This window comes from Strix aluco, chromosome 2 (assembly GCF_031877795.1).
Source record: "Strix aluco isolate bStrAlu1 chromosome 2, bStrAlu1.hap1, whole genome shotgun sequence".
NCBI classification, from domain to species: domain Eukaryota; kingdom Metazoa; phylum Chordata; class Aves; order Strigiformes; family Strigidae; genus Strix; species Strix aluco.
In genome coordinates, this window is record NC_133932.1 from 122,255,489 (window position 1) to 122,279,202 (window position 23,714).

Sequence of the window (23,714 nt, forward strand, 5' to 3'; positions counted from 1 at the left end):
AATGCTCTAGTTATAGCTAAACATTAAGAGGGTTTTTTTCAGATCACTCATGAAATGACTCAGAAAGAGCTGAAGCAAGCAGACAGTTTTGGTAGGGTGGAAGGGCTCTAAACCAGGAGGTGAACCAAACAAAAGGAGATTTAAACAAGCTGGCTAACAGTACGTTCTGCTCACAGAAAGAAGGCTCTCTAACAGAAATGCATGAATGCATGTCCTGAAAACAAAACTCTTGGTGGTGTGAGCTGAGAAATATTCTGCAGTTCTAAATCCGAGTCAGTAGGAGATGATAGATAAAAGAGGTAATGAACATCCACAGCAGATAGGCCAGTTCTGAGGGGTTAGGATACAGACAAGTTATTGGTAAGAAATTGAACCGGTTCCTGACCCTGAAATAGTGTGGTAGGTCTGGAGGAATCTGTCTTATATCTGGTTTTTGTGATACAGTCCATATCTCTATATTAATAGAATCAGTAAAGGCTTCCTGACTAAATATATAAAAAGAAGAGACCTGAAACAAGAGGCTTTAAATAATATTTGTATTTACACTTGTCAAGACGGAAGGCATCTTTGAAGCTTACAACTAGAGAAAAAAGAACCCAAACCAAAACATGAAAATCCCCACTATGTTCTACTAATGTTTTATTTCTACAACCCATTAAAGTAGATTTTATTTCCCATAACAAGCAAGACTGGTTATCAAAACCACCTACTACATTTCTGGTCTCTACTTTCTGTGCAAGGTAGGTTAAAATATGATGTCTATTTTTGAGTCATCTTTGCTCTAACATAGGTAGTTATATGAATATCTGTACTTCTCTACCTGTCCACAAAAGAGAAGCTGGAACTAGTAGGAGCTGCTAGATCCCTCAGTTTTGAGAAATACAAGAGCTCAAATCCACCCTGTTTTATGGAAACATGTTGGATCCAAAAAGGGAAGGCTGCAACATGATCTTTACATGTGCCCAAGGGAATTGAAAGCACAGTTGCCAGTGCTTTTCCCTGTGATGTTTTACCAGCAAAGCCTAATATGACAGAATACTTTCTCTGGACAACTCACCCTCTAAATCCTCACAGAGCTCGCTCAGGCCTTTATATGAGTGCTTTCTGTTCTGTTGGAAATGTTGCCATTTTCTTCCAAAAATTATCTCACAGACAAGTGTTTTCCAAATTTGCTACATTTTTATTCTTCAGTGAACCAGAGTCAAATGTATAAAGGAAAATGAGACAATTATCTGAAACGTATCAAGTACATCTATTCTGCTTTTAGATAGGATTCAATTTTAAAAATGTATGTGCACTTGTATCAAATTATTTTAGGACATCTTTTTATTAGAAGAAGACCTATAATGGGAAAGATGTGGCCAATCTTTTTTCTGCTTTCCTTTTCCCTCCCTCAAACCAATGAAAAATATCAAGTAAGTGAAATATATTCTTAATTTAAATACTACTTTAAATATAAAATCTATCACAGATATCAGAGCCAAGACATCTGTTTTGTTTTCTAAGCAAACCACAAAAGCGTTTTCATGCTTTTGGCTTTTAAAAATATCCTCATGAGGTGACTCTGTAATTGCAGTTAAAAATCAGACACTTCCAATTGTTGAGACTTCATTATTCTTCAATAATGCTGCTTCCTGCTGGATTTTGGGTTTCCTGCTTCTTTTTTTTGAATTTAGCCTAACTGCACAACAAAACTATGGCAGCATCCCAACATGATATATCATGAATCAGTGAAATCAAACTTGAGTATCCAGCACTAAGAACAAGACTCCAGGGGTCTCTCATATCACAAAAGCATTATTATATCCTGCTGTTAATCTCTTAACAACTGGGTGAAGATCTTCTTTGTTTGTCCAAGAAATTGCTTGTTTATCTTGGGCATTTCTATTCCCATTCCTACTGGAATTTAGTACAGTTTAATAAAAGGTTTCTTTCAGTAACTTCTAGATAACAAAATGATGGCGGTCTAATCGAATTTGTAACTCCACATGAAGTTTATGAAGCTCCTGTTATTTGCTACCAATACAAAGAAATATTATTACAAGTAAAACATCATTAAGACATTTTTATATTCAAGTAAAGCATCCAATTTCAATTACAACAGGTAAGTTTTATCATTTTATTTTATTAAATAATGGAGGCATAAGAATAACAGTTCAAAAAGGATAATAAAAAAACTGATCAAAGACAAAATACTGACTTATTCAATATTTATGGTCAAAACATAAGAGATTTCAGCAAGTGAAAGAAATAGAGCATATTACAATCTAGAGAAACAACACAGATTAACAGTTTGCTGAATAGTGCTATGTTAACTTTTACAATATGCCACAAAGCTACAACAAAGTTCTATTCAAATAGAATTAATTTTATATACCTTAAAAAAATAAACGGGAATTTATAAACCACTGCTTTAAAAATGGATAAGCAATGAACTAAAGTTTACTTACAATAAGAAACAACTGAGATGTTTAAATGATCCTTAACTTCAAGAGTTAATATAATGCAGTTTCAGATTACTGATTTTTTAAAAATAAAGCAGCGCCACATTGAATCCACTGGTCTTGGTTTCCTCCACAAGGTACATCAATATTTGTCACCACACGGTCTCTCTCCACGCTAGTGTAGACTGGTAAAGATATGCATTCCTCTGGAGAATATGGACCATATGCCTCCTGTCAACAAACAAGCACTCAGTTATCACTTAGAAAATAAAACATGAGAAAGGAATAATCCTCAATGATATGGTATCTAAAGCTGGATCCTAAGATACAGTTTAGACACTGCAGCCTTGGACAAGCAGCTCTTGGACCAGGTTACAAAGGAGAAGGATTACTAACAAAGCAGATGCTTCAGAAAATTTGCTACGCTACTCTATATCTAAGCCTCTACTTTTCCTCTCAGTTTGTTAAACTGGAAACACAAGAAAGGATGTAATAGGGGTGATTCTATGAACCACATATCAAAATCTTCATTGAGCTAAAAAAGCCAAAAATTGTATGTCAAAAGCTTCTGCAAACCAGGGGTAAAGGAAGTGCTGACCAGTTCCCAGAGAGGAGAAGGCCCCTCAGGAGCACCAGCGCTGTACTGCAGGGAGCTGCTGCTCGAGCAGGCTGAGTCCCAAGGCAGGCTGTGCTCTCGGCAAGCCCTGCTGCCTCCCCTGCTGTCCCTGCAGCACAACCCTGCTGCTCCTCCTCTAATACAGCTCCAGCTGTGATCTGTGTTGGAGATACTTGCAAGTGGGACACTTCAGGAACTGCACCAAAAAAAATCTTACCCCACACTTTCCAGGCTACTTTAGGGATTTAAACAATTTCTAGTATCAGTGAATCCAAATATAAAAATTGTTCTCTGATATAGAGATACTATACTTTACATTACAGCCTCACAGGGCCTGCAGGATATTAAGAGGAACCAAGAAGTATTAACCACAATTTAGTCAGACCAGGACTTAAACAGACAAAAAGCCTAATTTCCCTAGTACTTTTTATATACTTCTAGCACTGAAAGACATGCAAGCATATGTAAAAAGTTATATTACTAGCAAAAAAAAAAAAAAAAGAAAAAGCAGGTTTAATGATTTTTTGATGTTTTGGGCTTTTTTAAATGCCTTTCATACTGATACTGATCACAGTCACAGTTGGGGTTCTTTGGCACTTCTAGAAAACAGGCCATTTCCAATTAAGTGTCTAAATAGGAAATTATCAGGACACTTTAAGCATTCAGATTTGAACTGAGTGCTTTGAACTTCTGGCTGAATTAATTTATAATTTGTATTCTTCTATACATGTACGTTCCTACTGCACAGCATTAGCAGTACTACTACTACAAAGATTACAATTATATCGTAAGCACTGCTTAGGGAAGGAGCCTGGCTGGAGCCACGGCTTTACCTCTCAGTCTGTATCCTGATGAGCAAACAATGCTCTACTCTGAGAACAGTATCAGCTCCTCTCCACTTTCTGTACTACAAACTGTGTGCGCCTTGGACGTGGTTTCCCCCTAGGGCTTTGCACAGGGCATTGTCCCTATGCGTGGCTATAGAACTGAGCTCAGAGACTCAGTCTAGACTTCCTACAACATGTAATTTGGGTTTCAATCCATGATGTATTTACTTAGTGTAAATAATTCAGGGTTTGATTCAATTGATACATATTAGGCCTGTTTTCCGCCACACTCAGAATCTCCCTTTCTGTCAACAGGAAAATGTCAAAGATTTTCAAGAATCAAATAACAAAGCAGCACACTTGTCAGAAAGGAATTTGTAACAAAAATGAGGGACTTTTTAAAGCAAATCACATCAAATGTGAGTGAAGCTCCAGTATTAGAAAATAACTAAAAACAGGAAAAAGGAAACATGCAAACAATAACTGTTTCAAGCGCTTTGTCTTGCATGTCAAGTGTAAACCATTTCTGAAGAATTTTGTTGTTCCTTTTGAAAATCAACTTCCCATGTCTTTTGAACAGCAGTGTTTAAATCCTTAGAGAAGGTCTGTGCAATATAAGAGTTGTATAGAATAAACTAATAATCAGAAGTTTGTCAAAAGAACTCAGCTGTTCTCAGAAGGATTATACTTACCATGTTCACCCCTTGGTTAACACTACTGAAGAAGACAAAATGCTGCCTAGTCTGAGAGTGAAATGCTAATCAGACAATTTGAGTTTTGCCAAAGCTGGGAGGCCAAAAGTTTGACAGTTTGCCTTCCAAGACCTCTTTTTACACCTTTTTGACCAAAATAGCTGTTTTCACGCCTTTCGCACGCCCACTGACGTTTTGAGGAATCACATATTTAAGGGTTAAAACCATTCTGTGAAAGTCTTTTTGAACCACAAATGCTTACGCCCTTGGCTCATGCACAGTCCAAAAATTCTCTTTGCCTAGACTGCCTCACACATAGCTTCATCCCCCTTAGCAACACCCTTCACAGTTTGGGATCTATTAGTGATTAAAACTGGAAAGGACCTTCACAGTTTAATGAGAATAAGCATCATGTTAGTAGCTCAAAATACTCCATTTTGAGCACTGCAGCATTTTGAGGGGGTTCTCTCAGTGAAATCCTGTAAGCTACCTTTTTTTTTTTCCAGAGAGTTCACTTTATTTTAGTTTGGTTGAAAAGGACCTCGAACTATTGCATTATAAATATACAGAATTTTGCTCACTAGATTTCATAAGAGATATTTATGGGGAAAAGAAAACAAATTCAAAACCTAAGAATCCTAAGATAATATGTTGTACTTCATGCACTCTTCTCCTAAGGAGAGGATAATGAGATAAGTGGAAGTGCATAATGCTCCAATTTTGCCTTGGTTTCTGAGCACAGTGTTTGACTGTGGTCAATTTTTACCATGAAGCCCATAGCAAAACAATTTAAGGGCAGAGCAGTTCAGAAATTCTCTCCTTAGAGATACTTTATATTTAAAATCTGGGCAGTTGACAAGTTTTGCTCTGTGTTTTAAAAGAATTATATTTTTTTTCAACACAAAGACTTCAGTTGCTATTCTGAATAGCAACTGAAGTCTTTGTGTTGGAAAAAAATAGAATATTTCCAATATGAAGTACATTGGAAGAAGTTTAATTCACTGATTATTGAACTATCTCATTTCTGTGTTTTACAGATAAAGTTCTCTGTTGATGTCACATATAACTTCTGGATCTTATTTTCGAAGTTTAAAAAATACTTATTCAGAAAAACACTTAAGAATCTGTTTTATCTCTAACACAAAATAAATGTTTTTCAGAACAAAGAGAGGGTTACTTACAATCCTCATTTTCAGTGTGTGTAAGATAAATATTTGGCGTTACCATGTAAAACCATGTATATTATCATCCTCCCCCACCCACCACTGAGACTATACATTAAGATGTCACGCAATTCTGTATTTATCCCATGCACCAACCTTTCAAGTAAATTCAAAATCTGTTTATTTCTCTGAACAACACAAACCTTGCAAACAACTAAAGAACTGAAAAATCTTTCACTGGTCAACTTTGCAATAGGTTTTGTGGTGTTTGTTGTGTTTGTTTTTTTTTTTTTAATTTTCAGTTTCTTTCCCATCAAAGTTGGGAACAGTGTAGATGGTAGCTAGTATTTACTTGCGTGTTCAAAGTCTAAATCTTGACCATTATACTTCTAATGCTGTACTGTAATATAATGCTTTCCAGTGCTGGAAATAATGAGGAAAATAAAAACAGTTGGGATACAGTAGTGTGTTAGCAATGGAGCTCCTTGCACAATATCTATCACAATACACCACAAATTTCATCATTGCCATAATTTATTAATAAACTCCATTGTAACTGACGTTTCACTACTTGGGTCTCTGTAGAGTTCTCCGGGCTCCCAAATAACAAACTCCTCCAGTTAATAAATTCATTTGATTGATGAGTTAATGTCTACATGACAGGATAAAAGGTGACATTCTTTTTCACTTTTTATATACTGCTAATTGTATTTATTGTAATAAGTAGAAAAAAACTGCATCCACCCCTATTTCTCACTTTCTACATTTACACATGATTTTTAGTGTAAAAGTCTTAATATATTTTCCTTTAGATCTGTATGTGGGATTCTTCTTACCTCTCTGTCCCAGAGTTAGCAGTCTAGGCTGTCTCTAGAGTCACATCTAGACAGATATTTATCCCAGTTACCTTATGACGGGATGGACTTCCTGAGATACCCATCTTTTACTGAGACCGAAGAAGGAGCTAAGGCAACTAAGTCATACTAGGCAATTAACTTTAAGACAGATAAATTTCGATGACATGAATTCTACTATAAGCTTTCTTTTAGTTGTAAGACTGTAGGTATATGAATTTGTAATCGCAATACATCCTTGAATACATTCTAGGTAACTTTTATTTATCGGAGATTGCTATTATAATTACAGAGCAGAAGCAGTAACAATTTTTACTGTTTGGATTATTTCACTTTCATCTTACACAGTTCTGCAAGCGTTGGCATTTTTTTAAATTAGTGTAAGTAGGGGAAAGGCTTTCTTTGCTTACAGATCACATCATGTTCTCTACCTTTTTATTGCTGTTGCATTTCAATTTAATGTTTAAAATGCAAAGAAAATATATTCTAGGAATGAACTCCCAAACTCATGTATACATTTACTAAATACACTTTTGAAAATGTTAATGTTTTTTAAAAGGCAAGGAAAAAAAGGTATGACTGAAATAAACACCTTGTCTTAATCTAAACAATAAAAGCTAAAAAATATTAATAAAATGATAGTAAGTTCTTGTTTTATATAAAAGAAGTAACTGTTTTTCCTGTTAAAGACAGGGATTTTTATTTTGAAATGACAGGGAAAAGAGGTCAGCAACGTCATATTGAAAAGGTACTACACAGCAAAAAGCAAATTATGGGTCTTGAAAGTTTAAGGCTTTTAATAATTTAATACCTGTGGAATCCAGGCCATGTAACAAGGGAGAACAGATGACACACTGGGAGAATCATGCAGATTTTCTGAAAGTCGATTTCCATCAAAACTGCAGCCTTCCAGTTGTAAACCACTAATCTGCCATGGAAATATAAAATATTCAAATATATATAACAGATTTGAAATATCAGTAATGATTACACTGTGCTTTAATAAATGATGATCCTTTTTACTGTGACCAAAACAGCAAACTAATTATTGTAATGTTCTGTGTAAGAATAGGAAACATGATTTAAAAGCAAGACCTGGACCATGCTTTGGCGTGAACTTCCTCTGATTTGGATTCACATTCTTTGAAATGTTAAGAGAAAAATACCTGTAAATGTCATCATTCATGAAACTGAAGTTGCCTGGCATTAGATTAATGGAAATATGATAGCAACAGCCAAGTACACAATCATTACAGTGTCAAGAAGAAGAGAACAATCACTGAAAGAAGCATGACTTCCTGCTTTGAAGTCTGAGCCTGGCTTTCAAAGAATGGAATGCGCGATTACATAGCTTCTGCAGAGACAAACAAAATATATTGAAATAATATGAGAGAAACTTGTATTTAACATAACTCAATATTTCTTAGATAAACTATTGTATGGAAAAATTAAACAAGAATCCCAGATGCTTCTATAAGTGACTATAAAATCCCTTATATGTAACATGCTTTAAGTTCTTTCTTTCAGTCTCCCAACTAAACATTCTCTTCTTTTCTTCACTGAAGTCTTGCATAAATTAATGACAATATCTATTCTGGATTTCTTCCAAATAAAATTTTCAATATCTGTTGATCATTTTGTTTTCCCAGTACAAATAATAATAGTTTGTCAGTATAAATAATAATGGTCAGTTTGGCCTGCTGAAGTGAGAACTTCAATTTTAGCAATAATAAAACTTAACTCAGTAATAACTTTTATGTAGCTTTCCAAAAGGCTAAATCTTAAACTGGAGCAGATGTATAACAGAAGCCACAATCTGAAAATCATCTGTTATACTATCATTCTGAAGCCCTGAATTAAATACATAATAGTGAGGTAGGCTTTCACCAAACACAAGGTTCATGAAGTGGGGCTGGAACTAGGAAATACAATGCTGTTGGAAACTGGATGAGTGACCACATAACCAAATGGAGAAAAGTATCATTTTCTAATACATTTTCTTTTGCAAGAAATTTTAAAAAAATGTACTAAATTTTAAAAAGTGGTTAAAGTATGATGTTACAATGAAGATTGGTATCATAGAAGAGGTAATGGAAATAATTTGCTTAGGTAATTACAGTATTCTAAAATTATTTATTTGACAAGAAAAGTTGCAGTTAAGCAGTAACACAATGGGGGTTATTGTCATACTTGAAAAGTAGTGCTTTTCTCCCAAGTGTTGAGGTTTTTTTGTTCATACTCTACTAACTGTAACCTAGCTAAGATTATGTTTTGCATTTTTAATAACTAATTATTCTTTTGATTGTAGACAGGCATTTCAGTCTTCAAAAATTTGTTCTTTAAAGTCATATTTCTGTTCTAACTCTGAACTGAAGACTCTTCCTTATAATGTACAAGATGCATATAGACATATTCTAATGTGAAAAAAAGATTATAAAAGATTGCATTTTAAAAAGCTATAGAAGAAAGCTGTGTTTCACCTTGGACAGAGAGTGACCAGAAAAGTGGCAACATTCTTTGAAGCAATCGGTGCTCCATACAGACTAGGACTCATGATAAAGCCTCCAAAATAGTGGGTAACCTGAACCAAAACAACCCCAATGGAAAGCTGAGAGTAGTATGACTTCTTCTCTAATGTGATCTTCCACAAATTATTATAACAAGGCCTTACTGAAATAGATAAAATTTTTCAGACTTTCTATTTGAACTGCAAAACCTTTTTTCTTCTCCTTCAACCTCTTGTCAAAAGCTTATGGTCTTTTCTTTGTTATGAAAGTGTGACACTCCTCTCCCTTCTCCTGCCAAGTTTATTGTGAACTTTCCTTTGAATCTTCCCTAAGATTTTCAGGTCTGCTACTTTTAAGGTACAGTGTTAACATTTGATATTTTGTACTGTTTCTTTTCAATTTCAAAATCTCTCCACACAGACAGATTTTGGAAAAAGCTGACTTTATCTAGTAAAAGATCTAGTGTCAACAGTCTTTAATGACAGCCTATATACATTCCAGTGCCATTTCTGTCTTGCAAGAACAAAGAGTATAAAGAAAAATATCATAAAAAGACAGAAGGAACAAAGTCTTACTAATGATTATACTGAGGCTTTCCCACAGACGCCTTCCCGGCGTCAAGGACTCAATTTATTATAACCACAGGTCCTAGATTATACTTTATCTCACTACACTTCTGAAAGAATGCTTTCAAAGCTCTTATTTAACTCTATCACACAAATATTAGAAAGATTCATCTCACATGTTCTTCTTTCTACCCTTCCTGCATTCTGCAGGGAATTTTGTTACGGAGTTTAGTTTGATAAATATGTGAGTTTGGCAAAGTTATTGAGGGAAGACTGGACTGATGAAGAGGTTTTAAAATGTATTGTTAGGGTGTTCAAAGGTCTGGCCATCCTGAACATCTCTAAAAGAAGTTTCTATAGAAGTGGGTTGCCTATTGAAAAATCTCTTTCTATTGCACACACATTTCTTCTTTTGATATTGGCAGTTCCTTTGACATTACAGTTATGTAAAATAACATCATTTGATCTTCTGGAAAACTTCAACCAATCATAGAAATTCCTTTGAAGATGAAGACCAAAATTTTGACTTTGATTCAATATTAAAAGACACTGAAAAAAATAAAACACTGGAACAATGTTCTTTCAGATACTGTTTGGCTGAGTACTCTCATAGCCTTGTACTCACTTCCATGATAAACGGTGTAGAGAAATTACAACTACTACAAAGCACACAGATTTCACAGTATCTATAATCAGCATGCATAGTATTTTTGCAACTCAGCTCAGAGTAATGGCTAGAGTTTACCATAACTTTTAAAATTTTAGTTCTTACAAAGTATTTGGCATTTTGCAACTATTGGTACTAGTTTAATTTTAAAAAAGCGATTGTTAGACATTACAGATTATGTTTGTTTAACATATATTTGTAGAAAATGTGCTGATACCATGGTCCAAAACATCTTGGGTTCCAAAATTTCAAATTCTCTGCAATTAATTTTTCCTTACTATTTAATGCTATAATTTCCCATGAAATTATACAAACTACAGCAGACTTCAAGAAGTCATATTTTCACTTCATTACCTCTACAGGCCTCCATCATTAATTTTTTGATATTTCAGGATGTATACTGTAAAAAAAAAAGACCTCTCAGGATGCCTTATAATAGCAGTTCTCTCAATTGCTAAGAGCAAAGTTTTGATATGAATGTTGATATTATGTATTTGAATATTATAATATTGCAATAAATTTTTTATTTTCACTATTTATGTTAAGCTCTACCCAAGCTCATAGCACCTACTACCTAAAAAATCGCTTATCATGTTTCTTCTTTTTTTCCATTCTTTTCTACAATAACAGAAAATGGAATGCCAAAAAGAATGACTACCTGCTTTTGTACAACAGCACAATCAGTGCACAAAGCAAATGAAGAGAAGTATTTGCATATCAATAGGCAATTATATTGCAATAGCCATACATTTTCAGTACCTTTTGTTAGAGAAATCCAAAGTGATATTAAAGAAGGTGTAATTTTATACAGATTGATTCTAAATCAAATATTCATCACATCCTACTAGGAGAGATCTACCCCACATCATATGTCTAAATTATCACCTGAATTAACACTGATAATTTAATATCAGAATTGATAATTCACCCAGATTCAGGTGTATTCTTGGCCTGATTGAGCGTTCCTCTGTCTACTTTGTAGTTACAATGACAGTTTTAGCACTTCATGTTTTCAACTTACAGATGATCACAGGGTATATTATTTGAAATTTTTGGCACACAAAGATCATTCCAAATGTCTACAATTGATGAAGCATAATGCTATTTTTTTAGAAGTGAAGGAAGACTGAAAAAGCATTTTCATAATACAGATCATAATGAGATTTCCACCTTCTCTTCCTTATCAGAACAAATTCTAAGCCATCAAAAACTTCTAAAATTAAAGGCAAGAAAAAATATCTCGAAGAACATGTCTTCAAAACAGTGTGACTAAGACAGTTATACAAAGTATGTGTGAATCTTAGGTTTAAATTTAATGTTCGTCCACATTCCTAATTGTTCCAATCCTTCAACAAAGATATTCTGTTAGAATAATTAAATATTGAGCATGACTCTCCCATATCCCAAAACAGAGTCCCCCAACCATGTGAGTACAGAACCAAATCTCTCAGTAGAAATACTCACGCAAAGTGAAATAGGACCATTATCATAAATTGAGACTGATAAACCTCAGAATAGCCTATACCATGATGTGGTTCTTGTAGGGGATGTGAGAGATCCATTTTTAAACCTGCAGTCTGAATCATGTGAAGAAGGAACATGCAGTGTCAACAAATCAAATCTTCTAACAAAAATAAATCACATTTACCAATTCTACCAATTACCACAAACTTTTTAATTTTTGAGATCTATCCTATGTGAGAAGAAAGCAGATTAGCAAAGAGAAACTTTCTTAGTAGCCTTATCTGCAGACAGAAGGATATCCAATGAGGAAGTTACAGTGAAGTATAAGGTTGAGATATACAATGTCAAACTTGTAGTGACCCAGTTCACTGGGAATTGTATGTATTTAACTGCATCATGTGCAGCCTAAGACAGCAAAAGTAGACATTTTTTTTGCTAACTCTTTCCACCTTGTTTTTAGAACATTCTGTTGTGCTTACACTTTGTTTTCTTCTATTTCATTCCTATGTAAGATTTTTCATTCATGTATTACACTTTCTATAAAAGATCTTCTTATCAGCACTGGTGCTTTTATACAATGATGACATCATCTTTAATCAAGTAGACAACTGTTGTTCTTCATAACAGCATTGTATAAACTTAACATATTTTTTGCATAAAGCCTGGAAAATCTTTAAATATCTCTTTCCTGAACCCTATGTCTCCATGATACCTGTGAATTTAAACTCCAAAAATATGACAGGTTTTAAAAAAAACCCACCTTTTAACTTCGGGCAATTGATCAAAACTACAATGGTAGGATCACAGCAATTGTAGGTTTTCTCCTGTCAGTGGAGAAAGACTAGTATCTCCTGAAAGTTGTTTAACTCTTTTAAAATCTGAATTGATGCATGTCTTCATTGACAAAATGGGGCTGGTAAACTCCAATATCCAATCTAGGTATCTAAAGTCAGGTGGGATAAAACAGGCTCCCAGCAACCTCACCACAGCATGTGTTTAAGGACTTATCTATTCTGCTGATTGAATTTTTTTTTGAGTCCCCACTCAAAACAGCTCCCCACTGTATAAGGTTAGTCTGACTTCTTGAAACTGCAGATACAACATTAACTTTACCAGTATTAAAAGTCATATTGCTCATGTGAACCAAGCTTAACATGCAATCCAGAGGATCCTTATCAAGCAAGACACATTTTAGAGGATGACTTTTCTGAGTCACTGACATTTTTATGCCCTAGTTACAGTCTATGTGGTGTTTAGCTTTACTAATGTGAAACTTTCTCCCCAGTTCCCCACGAGCACAAGGAAGGACTCATGGAAAGGAATCTAAATGTTCAGCATGGCAAAGTGTTCCAAAGCCTTTCTGTACATCAAAGATTCAAAGGAGCAGTGAAGATACTGGTGAATACTTACTAATACAAATTCACTGAATATTGCTTTTACTGAGGAAAGGATAATATTCAAATCAAGCAACTAAACTTGACAGAATTCTTACCTTTTGTTAAAAATAACCACTCATCTAACTGTTTCTACTATTCCTGTGGCATTGTCTTTTTATTTTTGATTCCTCTTCGAACATAAGACTCATTCTTGTGAAGCAATAGAGAATATATGTTAACCTTTCTGCCTACATGTAACAGTGACTGCTAATAGTGTATTCTAACTAGTATTACCAAAAATCTACCACTTAAATTTGCACATAACAAAGAATTATAAGCTTCAATACATCTAACCGGAGTGTTGTTATAAAACTCTTTCCTCTAATTACCTTTTATTTCTTTAGTTTCCAAGCAGCTACTTCAATCTAGCAATTGTAAAATATTGCAATATTTTTTAGGATATGAAAATACTTAGATAATATTATTCATGCATGGTGTTCAGATATTTGACATTGACTTCTGACATTCTTCAAAGATGGTAGGATGGTTTTGAAGAAGTCCAGACTTCTAGGATTTGCAGATGATAGCCTACTAGAATGAGTGGTCTGAGACATGAAACTCAATTTTGGCTTACTGTTGTGGACTTAAAAGTCTTGGGTGAATCTGGAACCTCAGAACATGTGATTTGCAGGCTCTGAGGTTTATCATATCCCAGGTTTATCCCAGGGAACCAAACTGCCCTAGAAGTCCCTTGTTTTGTTTATCTCCATTTTTCAGATTGGATGATTACAGTTATCTTTTCTGGCCTTACAATCTATTAATATTTTAGGAATATGAATTCTTACACATTCTGTATTAATAATTTTAGATAATGTCAGCAGCCAACTCAGAACCCTAATATCTCCACACTTGTGTGTCTGCCTGCATTATCAGACTAGAGAAGGCACCCTGCCACTTGCTTTCTCCCTCCTAGTCTAGCAATCTCTCTGCTTTAACTGCACATCAGTACATTGTTGCATGGTGAGTGCTCTGTATTATTCACCGTGTTTCTGTAAGAATGCAGTTTTAAGTGCCATGCTCTGAGCTGAACACAGCACTTTGAGCTGTGCAGTATTATCATGGAACCAACATACCTGTTAGAAGATGTAGCATAGAAAACTTATTTTGTGAATTCCCTATAAAATTAAGTATAAAACAGGTGCAGAGGGATCTGCATTGAGCCAAAGTGGCAGTGCCACCTGAAATGTTAAGAAGCTAAGCTAAAGCATTTGAGGATTCATCTCTACTTTGCTGTCTAAGCAATCAGTAGTGACTCTGTTGGCTGTAGCCCTACGTATCCATTAAAAAAATGTTGGGTCTTTATCATATCAATAGCTAGACATATTACAGTTTACTTCGGTTTGTTTACTTCCTTAGAAGTCTCTTTTCAGTGATTCACCAAATGCTAACACATGGCCTTAGACTTAGAGATTTACATATGGATTTCCTCTTGCTGTATGCCACAAGTCCTTCTGGACAGCTACTTTCTGGACAACAGTTAGATTATAACTGACGGAACTGAAGCTTCATTTTTTATCTAAGAGGTGGTTGAAGAGAATGGAGCAAGAATAAGTTTAAATTTTAAATTTTAAATAAGCATTGTGACTTGGGAGGGGTAGAAAGATAACTGTTTTCCTTCTCCCATTTTTGCAGAATTTTTGCACTACCAGTTTTGTAGCTGTATATCATTAACCAGCCTTTGTATCTCAGGTACATGAATATATTTATAGATCAGTTTTCCAAAAAGTTTATGGACAGATGACTTGGACTATGCTAATAAAATATCTTTGTAGAATTCTAGTAAAACATCCTAGTAAAATACCTTAACTTGGAGTTTGCCTTCCTGTATTCGCCCTTTCCATGATGCTGTAAATTTAAGGCTGTCCACTGAGCAGCTCATTACTCTGCAAGGGAAACATATATACAGTAAATCTTAGAGTCATATAACAACAGGAAATGAAATACAAAACCAAAGCAATGTATTTTCAATGTGTACCATACCACTAAGTCTTACTCTGAAGAAAAACTAATTTTTAATTTCATCCAAAATAAAAATAAATCAGCATTAAACAAGTAACTCACAGATATTCTACTTCAGTGCAAGTAATAAAAATGAGATTACTAATGACAGCAATTGACATAATTTGTTGGATCTGTGTCCTGAAAATGAAATAACCATCTTCACGCACAGGGAACAATGGCACATTAGCACACATAAATAGGTAGACTATTTTTCCCTCACCTTGCAGTCTCCTGGCGTAAGGCATTGAGAAATGTGTCTGGATGAAATATCTCTGAAAGGTCAAGGGTGTCTGACAGTAGTTTCTGTTTCTCTGCTTTTTCTACCCAATTCTAAAAGGAAAAAGGGAAAACAAAGAATCCTGAAGTTATTGCCTGATTTTTCAACATTTTGAGTTAATATGGGTTTGTCAATTATTATGATTAATGAAAAATGTTTGTGTAAATATACTGTAACTTCATAGATTAATATTATTTTAAATTATTTCAAACTGGTAAACAGAAAATTATCACCATTTAAAAGTATAAAGAAAAACAGCAGTTTATGTGTAATGTGACTCATCCATTCTAAATAAACTTCTGTTCCATACTTGTACGGTGCAGCTCACTTTGTACAATGAAATTTTATCAAGTTGTTAAAATTCTGTTGAAACCCTATTTCACCTTTACTAACAAGACAGTTTATGTTTTCCATCAAAATTGTTGTCATTACTGTCGTTGCTTTACTAAGTTCAGGCAAATAACTGCATTCCTTTCAAGTATGCTTTAAGATCATTCTCTTCCGTAAACTGGATTTAAATTCAAGAAACACTTGATTTTCAATCTGCAGTAAGAGCTTTTATAAGTACTTACTAAAAATTTTTTTTAAAATATCTCTTAGTACTAGGTTGATGCTGCCATTTTTAGTGTATTAGTTTGAGACGTGAACTCACAGAATTTCTGGTAAGGTAAAAACTGGCCTCTGTTATATTTGGTAATAAGTGAAAATAATAGAAGTGGGGGTGAAATAACTGGCCTCAGTTATCCTTACAGAACACATGCCCCAACCTAATTCTTTCACACTGTCCTACATGCAGATATGAAGCCTGTTACTAGGAGCAGCAAGCTTGGAATTTCGCATCAACGCAATGCATTATGTACCAACATGAGAAAAGATACGCACATTGCACCTTGCAATCTTGATAAACTATGTGTCTTAAGTAATGAAATCTGAGTTTGATCCTCAAAACATTAACAATCTCAGACTAAAGAATTTGTTATCCTCAGACAAGTTATTTAGGTACCTGAGTGGTTATGCAACAGTCCACGCTCAAAATCCTTTGTTTTGAAACTTTTATACTGTACATCTTTGGTACAATTTCTTCACACTGTATAGTCACAGGACTGACTATGCTACTGTAGTATAAATGTTAAGTTACCATATAATCTAGTCTATAAGTAGTTGCAAACCATATACTTCTGCACAGAAAGATTGATGTTTAATACTAAGCTAGAAAACAGTCAGAGATTACGATTCTGCATGTTATCACTAAACAGAGAAAGACAAACCATGCTCCTTTCTAAATACCAACTACTAGAAGATTATGAAATTACTCTAGTCACTGAATAAAAAAAGCAGAAGCTACACTCTCGTTACACAATGCACCTGCCAGGCATCCATACACTGTTTAAAAAGTACTCCACTGTCTTCTTTGAACTGCTGACAGACAAATAATTCCATAGAAGCATCTTGGAAGTGACAAAATCATCCAAAATACAAGTAAATATCAATAAGTGAATTTTATTTTGTCAGTGTGTCAGACACATCTCCATAATGTTTCCACCATGTTCAAACATTTAATTGGTGATCTTTTTATCTGTCACATCACTGATTATGAGCCCTCAACCCAAATGATTCTGAATCAGTTAGGAGATTTTTGCTTTCCATTTTCATTAGCTAAATGCACACAGTTAATGACTCTTGTCTGCATGATTCTTCTAACGACTTTACATAACAATCTCTTTTATCATATAGCAGTAATTCTGCATTCTGGTTAGGACAGATTTTGTAAATCGTTTTGTGTAATAAAAGTAGACACAATCATTTCAACTTGTATTTAATATAATCATTCTATTGCCGTTATCAAATAAACTTCTAATGTAACTGCTAAAGAGAAACACCATCAGGAACATAGATGCTTATATTCCACCCAATTAAAAGACCAGTATGGGTGATATTAATTCTGAACTCTTATAATTAAGTAGCACTAGGAAATACACAGTAACAAAATAACTTTCATTTGATCACAAAAGCAAAGTTTGTAGTTGCTTGTACTGCTCTACATAGAGCTGAAGACATAGCTCATTCACAGCTGTTTAATAAATAATTTAAGATTTAATTGCAATCAAAATGATAATAAAATGTATTTTTACAACACAAGTGTAAAAAATTATCCTTATACTTATTCTCCTTTTTGTCTTATACGACCATATGGAAGCATGTTAGTGAAGTGCCACAGTCTCATAAGACAACATTCTATTAAATGGATCATTTGTCACTAGTACATCTACTGCCACTCTCATAACACTTGGAAGAGATCAGGTCTTGAAGGGAAGGAAGTTTAAGCTAAGCTATAGAAAGACTGAAGTGATGTTTCTTGAAAATGAGAAATCTTGTAACAGCTTAGCTGTAGTATCTTCATTTCCCTCTCCCATCCCGACTCCAATCAAAACATACACTGACTTCATTTGTCAAAGTGATGCAAAGTTGCTTGACTGATTGATCTTGGATGGCCATGTAGCATTTCAGTCTGAAGGACCTTCTTTCATCACCAACTCAGTAGAAAACTTTGCCTTTCCTGCCAGGTAGGCAAAAATAATCCACATATTTGTTACTTGCCAGCGGGATTACAGTGAGAAGACTACCATCAGCTCCAAGACGGTGTAAAATCTAGCTACTTGTCTCTGCAGCTCAGGTCAATACCCACTACTTCCCACTACTCACTCACTCCTATCTCCCATAATATGGTCTTTAACAGGTTTGCTGCAAATCAGGATTTGGTTTTCTTCTTCAAAACAGCTAATAGTCGAGATCTAAACTCACTAAAAGCAGATTTCAGTGCATGAATTAATGGTACCTCTTTGGTTACATACGGCAGCTATAACATCTGGGAAAAGGCATATGAAAGTTGAAATGGTATAGAACTTATTTTTAAAACTAAATTCACATTATATTAATAATTTCTATTATAACAATAATGTGGCCTACAAGTCCAAATATCCTAACCTCAAAAAGATTTATGTTACAAAGTAAAATTAAAAATCTATCATACACTCTTTTTGTAACTGTTTATTTCAGTATTTCAGCATTTCAATATTTCCTGAATGTTTCTTATCACAATGAAACTAGAAATTTGTTTGAATTGTCCATGATAGATTAATTTAGCATATGATGATTATAAATATAATATCAAAATTTATCAGCAATACCCAAACTGCTTGCAAAGCAATTCCTGGCAGGATATTTAAAAACTTTAATTAATGTGAGGTTCTGTTTGGTATAATAAAAGGATTTTTTTTTTTTACAAAAATAAATCTCTAAGTGTGGTCTCAGGTGGTTCAAATAATAATTTTTCATATATCTTAACATCCAAGAAGCCTCTGTTCCATTTTCAGAGAGAAGCCTTTCTTATCTTCTATAATCCCAAAGCAAACTGAGCACCTCATATCAAACAGTGGAAGGAATAAGAAGGCTGCCAGATTTTCACATTATCATTTATACAACTTTAGGATCACAGAACTCCTCCACAATGAATCAAGTACTTATCCTTCACCTGTTTTAATTCATTCCAAACATATTCTTTTCTACTATGTTTTTCTGTTGGTGTGGTCCCAGAAGAGAACTTTTCTTGAAAGAGAAAATCATATAAATCACTACAGAAGTGATTTCATTTCTGTGCCTAGATGGAAAATTGTATTCACTGTTATATGAATATGCATAGCCAGAAACCATAGAGCACAATTGTTTTCCCTTTAGTTTTAGAGGGATTTGAAGTTACTAGGGGAAAAAAATGCAGGACTTTGGATAAGTCTGAGAGCAAATGATGGTGAATAGCACTGCTAGGAGTGTAAGTATTCAGTTAACCAGAGTTTAGATTAAGCAAAGGTCAATCAAGCAGTTACGCTAGAGTCCTGTTTTCCTCACCGTGCAGCAGCTGTTCCATAGGTGTGCTCCTAAGTGTTTCCATCCAGTGGTAAATACCAGCAGGAGTAATTGTATTACACTCCAAAGAAATTAAATAGAGGTATTTTTTCTGGCATTGAGCACAGAAGGGGTAATGCATAGCTTCTCAGGAGCAACTGGCATACAACAATTTGCTCCCTTGTGGTAATTTTTTGTATGTGAAATCCTTAAGCTATTATTCTTGAGTTAGTTATCCTTTATTAAATGAACATGTGAATACTGCAGTATTTCAGGTCTATGATAAGGTGTTGGCACATACTATCTTTCAAATGGTAAATCACACAGGAATTTAATCTGGAGTCCTATTTTTGTCTTAAAATAGTTTTTCTGGTTCTTTATTGTTTGTTTTTGTTTGGTTTGGGTTTTTTTATTTTTATTTTAGAGCATGCTGACCAAAATTGCTGGTTAGTGCTTTAAATAAAATACTATTATTTCTTTATTTCAGTTTGACATGCCTCGGAAACCCCCTGTTTGTTCAGGAAGTCTGAATACTAACACAATAGCACAGTGCTGAAGCATAAAAATTCTGAATTCATTAGCATCAACATGTTAGCTAGCGATGTGCCAGACACATACGTGCAGTAAGGCATAGCTGAGGGAAGCATTAGCAAATGTGATCTCATTCCCGTTACTGTTAATTTATTTTTATCAAAACAGGAACTTAACTTTCCATGAATTACTACTTCCTACATTTAATAAGGATATCAGAATGATGATGCTGCATAAGAACTGTAACACCATACTGACAAATTCATGATTGATGTATGCCAAAAATACCTACTTTCAGATATTTCCTATATGATCACTAAACACAGAATCCAGTTAGACAATATTCATGCTTCATGCCTTCTAGTTTCTTCTTTTTCTACAACTAAATACATCAATTACTAGGTGCTAGATCGCATTTGCTGTAACATAGAGTATAACTCGGTAAGGAAGTATAAGAGCTTGGACTAATCCTTGGTAGAACCAGAAATTATGTGCAGAGCAAAGGGGACAAACATTCACAGAAACTTCAGTGTCCTCTTCTTCTGAAAGAGATTATGTTCCTACTTCCTACCTCCACTGGAGAGAAGTTGCAGGTGAGGGAACGCAGTGGCACAAAATATTCATTAGCAGATAACAGACAAGACTGCCTACCATAATCCTTGGACAAAGTCAGGACTACATCAGACATAATTTCTTTGCAGAGTTTTGGAGCAGGGTGCCGGTGTTACTAAACAGGGGTACAGAATACTCAATATACTAGGCACTAGTAACGATGGGATGCACCACAGTAATTTGTTTTATAGTACCAGCTTGAAGGCTATGTTACAATAGGGAGAGCCAACAGAGAACTGCTTACTTTGCTATGGTTCATTTTCTCTGGTCAACACCCCATGAGATACAGATTTTCTATTAAGCATCTCCCACACAGTCCTTGTTTCTCTTCTGAAACAACGACCCCTTGGACTGCAGTCACCAATCTCTTTTTTCTTTTTCTTTTTTTTTTTCTTTTTACTGTTTACCAGTCATTTATTTTCTGCTGACACCCTCTCTTGAGGCTGTCAAAACTCAGAGAAAATCTCTGTGTCACAGAACTCTTCTCTATTAGCAACTATTAAGGCTTAACCTAACTCTTAGATATGTGTGCAATGTTTATCAAACACACTGTGCTGGGTTTGTGTGGTGGGGTTTTTGGTAGTGGGGGTGTGGGCTACAGCGGTGGCACCTGTGAGAAGCTCCTCAAAAAGCTCCCCCAGCTCCAGGTCAGACCCACCTCTGGACAAGGCCAAGACAATTAACAACGGTGGCTGCGCCTCTGTGATAACGTATTTAAGAAGGGGAACAGGAGAGGGCGTTGGGACTTGTGAGGAGGTGTTATGAGAAAGACACCTCTGTGAACACTGAGGTCAGTGGAAGGAAAGAGGAGGAAGAGGGGGAGGTGCACTGGAGCAGAGAGCCCCCCTGTATCCTGTGGTCAGACAGCAGGGCCACCCCCCTGCCACCCATGAAGGTCACTGGAGGAGCAGAGATTTGCCTGCAGCCTGTGGAGGACCCCCGGGACTCTGTGGGAAGAAGCTGCCCCCCTGTTGTAGCTCAGTGCTGGGAGCACTGCAGCACATGGAGGTGACCCGTGCTGGAGCATCTCAAGAAGAATGCATCCTGTGGGGAGGACTGACAACAAAGACAGTTTGTGGAGGACTGTCTCCCCCGAGAGGGACATGACATGGAGCAGGGGGAAGAAGGGAGAAGAGTGCTTCCCTCCCCTTTGCAGGAAGAAGCAGTGGGCTGACCACACCCCCCATCCCCTGCCCCTGTGCTGCTGAGGGAGGAGGTAGAGATACTGGGAACAAAACTGAGCCCTGGAAGAAGGGAGGGGTGGGGAGAGGTGTTTTAAAGTATGGTAACGCTTCTCACTGTCCCATCCTATCTGTTAAGTGTTGGTTTTGTTAGTGTTTGAATTAAAGTGATGATCTTGTGATGATGCAACCCCAGCCTAAACAAAGGAAGTATACGATCGCATGGCCATGTCTGTGACATGACATCCTGGAACACACCATGCTGGCTCACACTAAAGCTACTTACACTCCACCAAACAGAACACAGCAACATGGGATTACTGCTTAGACTATCAAATGGTTTGTTCAACAAAGCATAACTTTGTGCAGACACAGAAATTAATGCTTTTTTTTTTTTTTAAATTGGTGTAATAAGTTGGCATGGATTGTTGATTGTTCCTACATAGTAAAGCCACGGCATTTAGAGTGAAGGTACCTCATGCACAGTATATGAGCTATTTGAGGCCCATAAAGCCTTTCTTTAAACCAGAAAGGGAAATTTTTTATTGTGGCCAACCCCAACAGAACAAGTCATCATCATGGCTGCAGGTCTCTTTCAGATGTCCTGTCACACTTGAGGGCTAAGAGAATGCTGAAGATCAGTAGAATGGCATAAAGCTTCATTCAAACCTGTTGTCAGGAGAAACAGGCATTATGGAGTAATTTAGGGAAAAAATATTGGACATTTTGTTAAACAGCACAGATTTCTTTGCTTTATTTTTAAATGCATTTTTGTTATCTTTTTTAGATACAATGGTTCTAGTCTGAAAATTATTTCTGTTATATAAATAATTTATTCATAAAATTAAACATTTGGCAGCAATATCTATGTCATTTTGATACCTACTGCACAAAATTTTAAAGTATCCTACAGTATCATGAAATCAGAATAATCAGAGTTCGAAGATCTCTGGAGATCTTCTAGTCCAACTCCCTATCCTCAAAGAAGGGCTAGCCTAGACTAGATTGCTCAGGGGCTTGTTCAATGATATTTTAAATATCTTGAATGATAGAGATCCCACAATCTGGGCCACCTGTTTCAGTGTCTGACCACCCTCAACATTTTTTCCTTCCAAATGCCTAATCAGTTTCCATTCTTGCAACTTGTGTCTGTTTTCTCTTGGCTGATCTTATTATGTGCCACTACATATGTCTAATACATGAAACATTTGACATTTTCAGGGCATATAACTAGATTTATCACTACTGAATATTTAACATTTAAGAGAGAAGTACTACATTGAAGTGGTATAAATCAAGTGCATATTCATTAGAGCAGATTTGACCCAAAAGATACAATGGAAAAGTTCTAAATTATAAAATAATAGAATTCAGGTTGAAAGGGGCCTCTGAAAGTCATCTGATCCAATTGCAGCTCAAAGTAAGGCTAAGTTCAATGTCAGTTTAGGTTGCTCAGGGCATTGTCTACTCTAGTTCTGTATATCTCCAAAAGTGGAGCTTCACAAACCTCTCTGGGGAACCTGGGCAATGTTTATTTCGACCAGACAGTCAAAAACTGGACAAGTGCTTCAGATGTAGCCTCAAAAGTGCAGAATAGGAAGAAAAAACAACTCCCTTTGACCTTTAATAAGTTCATTACGAATTCTGCATTTCTATGGTATCGTGATTATCATGGGTGACACATATTTTTTACAAATTGGCAGCTAATAAGCAACACAATTTTATTATTCTAGTAATATCTTACTGTATTTTTTACTTGATGAATTCTTCTGTTGATATATTCAAATCCTCAATTTTTACTTTCTCAGTCTGATGAAAATGAAATAGATGAATACACATGACTGAATAAATCTATTTTATAGCTTCATAATTACATATCTGAATAATGGACAATATTTGGTTGAGTTCTAAATTATTTACTGTATTTTGCCTGATATGTAGGTAATTTCAGTTGACTGAATTTATCATATGGATCA

At 35.3% G+C, this 23,714-nt stretch overlaps 1 protein-coding gene across 1 annotated transcript in view; it reads right to left on the reverse strand.

Moving 5' to 3' along the window:
* Positions 1 to 2,105: 2,105 nt before the first annotated feature.
* The window catches only part of DYNC2H1 (dynein cytoplasmic 2 heavy chain 1), a 187,304-nt gene continuing 165,695 nt past the window's right edge, over positions 2,106 to 23,714 (reverse strand). Inside the window, exons 86-89 of the mRNA XM_074816179.1 lie at positions 15,458 to 15,567; positions 15,038 to 15,119; positions 7,408 to 7,524; positions 2,106 to 2,675 (exon numbers count right to left, since the gene is read on the reverse strand). Coding sequence (XP_074672280.1) covers positions 2,517 to 2,675; positions 7,408 to 7,524; positions 15,038 to 15,119; positions 15,458 to 15,567 — 468 coding nt within the window. The 3' untranslated portion in view covers positions 2,106 to 2,516. The remainder of the gene's footprint in view (positions 2,676 to 7,407; positions 7,525 to 15,037; positions 15,120 to 15,457; positions 15,568 to 23,714) is intronic.